The sequence below is a fragment of the Nematolebias whitei genome, chromosome 13, assembly GCF_014905685.2.
Source record: "Nematolebias whitei isolate Nwh7 chromosome 13, NemWhi1, whole genome shotgun sequence".
NCBI lineage: Eukaryota > Metazoa > Chordata > Actinopteri > Cyprinodontiformes > Rivulidae > Nematolebias > Nematolebias whitei.
In genome coordinates this window covers 15,888,390-15,891,377 of record NC_056510.1, presented here as the reverse complement: position 1 = coordinate 15,891,377, position 2,988 = coordinate 15,888,390, and the positions used below count along the sequence as shown (strand labels likewise).

The 2,988-nt window shown below is 36.0% G+C and overlaps 1 protein-coding gene across 1 annotated transcript in view; it reads left to right on the top strand.

The window, feature by feature from the left end:
* Positions 1–2,988, top strand: part of edar (ectodysplasin A receptor) — a 124,800-nt gene that overhangs the window by 41,264 nt on the left and 80,548 nt on the right. The window contains exon 9 of the mRNA XM_037686901.1: positions 587–659. Within this exon, the coding sequence (XP_037542829.1) occupies positions 587–659 (73 nt within the window). The remainder of the gene's footprint in view (positions 1–586; positions 660–2,988) is intronic.

Sequence of the window (2,988 nt, the reverse complement as noted above, 5' to 3'; positions counted from 1 at the left end):
CACACACACACACACACACACACACACACACACACACACACACACACCATTTCTTCCTCTCAGGAGTTCACTCATTAGGCTGTCTCTTCCCATCAGTAGCCATGATGTCGGTGTAATTTCACATAATCCTCAGGATAATTGTTTTAAACAGTAATCCAACTGCAGTTCAAACGTTTTAGCTTCAAGAAATTGTTCTTTTGTGTTGCTAGACATGCACTGATTTAATATTTAGGATGAAACTTGTTTTTGTTTAGTGGTAAAATATTCAAGAGCAAAATGTATTGTTCTTTTTAACTTGTTTAGGCACATATTGTAACACAAAGTAGTTGACTTTTGCAACACTTTTGTCTCTATAATCTTTGTGTGAGACGTTTTGAGAGTTGTATTGTCTTATTGGTTTGTTTCTATCATTATACATGTACATTCAGGACATATTTTCATTAACCAATTCTATCAGTTCTTCCTGAGACCACATTGCTGACAGTTCAGCAACTTTACAATGTGTTATAGTTTTGGTGACGTTTCAGATTTTTCTTGTAGTTTGAGAGGTCTTTAAATCTGTGGGATTTTTCTTTTGGCCTTACAGACAATGTGGTGATCTTCTCAGAGAAAGACGAGTACGACAAACTGAAAGCTCCTCCTCCAAAGACAGTGAAAAGGTGAGAGAAGCCTCAGGTTAAACTGCATTTCAGTATGTCTAATGGAATCAATACAAATATAAAGACTTTCATTGATGACTGTGAAAAAAAACCCAGACAGTTTAAAAATTGTTGCTGCACAAAACATATACAATGTGTGAGAAAAACAGACATGCACCGAAAAACAAGTAATACAAACAACATTAAAATAAGATGAAACGAGACTCCTAATGGAGGATAATGCTCCTTTAATATCCTGTTTACCAGACGATGTGTACAAGGAAGTTAACAGTGAGGTTTGACGAAAGAGTGGTAAAGCTTTGAAAATTAGAAGTTCGACGCATGATTAAGAAAGTTGTTTCCATTCACTAACCACTCAACATATTTAATCAGTGAGAGTTTTCTAAAGAAGTAATAGTCCTCTCATCCTTGACATCCGAGTTTACTAACAAAGCCATCATACCATCGTATAGTGATCAGACTAAATGTGTTGTGGTACAAAATATACTAAGTTGATAGATAAAAGCATTTCTGAGGTATACATTGACCTTGTGTCATGATTTAAAGCCTCAATTAATTTTTTTAAATAACTTTGATTAGGTTTTAGTGATTTAAACCAGTGGTTCCGAACCCTGATTCCTGAGGAACACCATCCTTCACGTTTTAATTGTTCTCCTGGTACAACACACCTGATACAGAGATTTAATTACTTCCTCGGGTTCTGCAGAAGCCTGTTAATAACCCATCCATTCAAAGCAGGTGTGTCAAAGCAGGAAACAACTAAAACATGCAGGGTGGTGTTCCTCAAGGACCAGGGTTGGGGAACCACTGATTTAAACTGTGATATGATTCATGCGATTATCTGCCAAGTAGTGCAAGTTTCACATAGTTTTTTTGCAGAATCTTCTACATGGTTTCTGTATAAAAACATGTAGTGCTGCAGGTTCAGCAGTGCAAATAAAGTACTGCTTGATTTCTTGATAGTGCTACAGTGTTGGAGTCACAGAAATCAAAATATAATTATTTAGCCATGACAAAACAGCAGGGAGATTTTGTTTTCCTGCCACAAAAAAGATTATAACTACCCATACTTATCAGCCATATCTAGGATTGTAAAAATAATAATGATAAAAAAGTGTTATTGTAAGTGTTTTACTGTTTGCTTGTTGTTGCATTTCATTGCAGCTACATCAGTAGCAGTTCAATAGTTATGTCGGTATGCCTTTCAAAGCTTATGATTTATTACAGTCCGGTCAGTTATGCAGTAATAAAATGAGTCACTTTGATATAGAAATATTTGCAGGTTTTCAGTATATTGTGCAACTCTTGTCTCGTCTGTGTCATTTTAGTCCTCACCTTTGATTAATGATTTAAACTGTGATGCGATTCATGTGATTATTTGCCAAATAGTTTCTTAGAGTGAAGTTCCAAATATGTATATGCAGTTACAGTGTGAGTAACTCTCACTGTAACTAAATGGTTACTGATATTTCACAATCAAGAACATTTAAAATGATCCTTTTGGGGGGTCCAATATGCTGTCTTTTGAAGTTACTGTTTAAATAGACTTTATTAAAACTTTCCACCTCTTTTTAAAATTCAGAAAGAACAAAACCATACAAAAACGTCCAATTTTTGTGAATTATAATGGTAGAAGGTGTGCTTGGATCGAGTCTCACAAAGACTCCACACATTATCCTTTATAATTTTCTCACAATGTGCCCATAATTAATTCACCACAGAACAAGCCATTGCAGTATTTCTGCCTCTGGCCATTATTTTGTGTCTTTACACATAAACACTGTGTGTGTGGTTGAACGATATCGGTTCACTTTTTCCCCCCTTAAATGGAGTAATAAAGCAAATAGCCCATTATGTGGCTTTAGAGCAGGCAGAAAGGTGGTTTTGGATGGGCTATGAGGTAAGGAAGCATATTTGAGCCCCGGAGCCTAAACATCCAGACAGAGGGACAGGGTTGGTAGTTATCAGGGTGGATGGGGGTATTTATTCCATGCTTCACATAAAACCACCAAGTGAAAGCCTGTCCCAGCATACAACAAAAGAATGGCTTTCTCACTTTCTTCTGCGTACACCTCATCCCTCATGTAAGGAAAATGCTGCTTTATAGATGATTGAGAATGTGTGCATAAACATAAAAAAAAAAAAAAAAAAAACTTGTGCTCACATACATTGTTGCATTGTGCATCGTTTCACTTGCATATTTTAAAGTTATGAAAGGGGTGTGAATAAAAAATATAAAATGTTTAGATGAGACAAGCACACACTTTGTCATTTTTATCCAAACACACACACACACACACACACACACACACACACACACACACACACA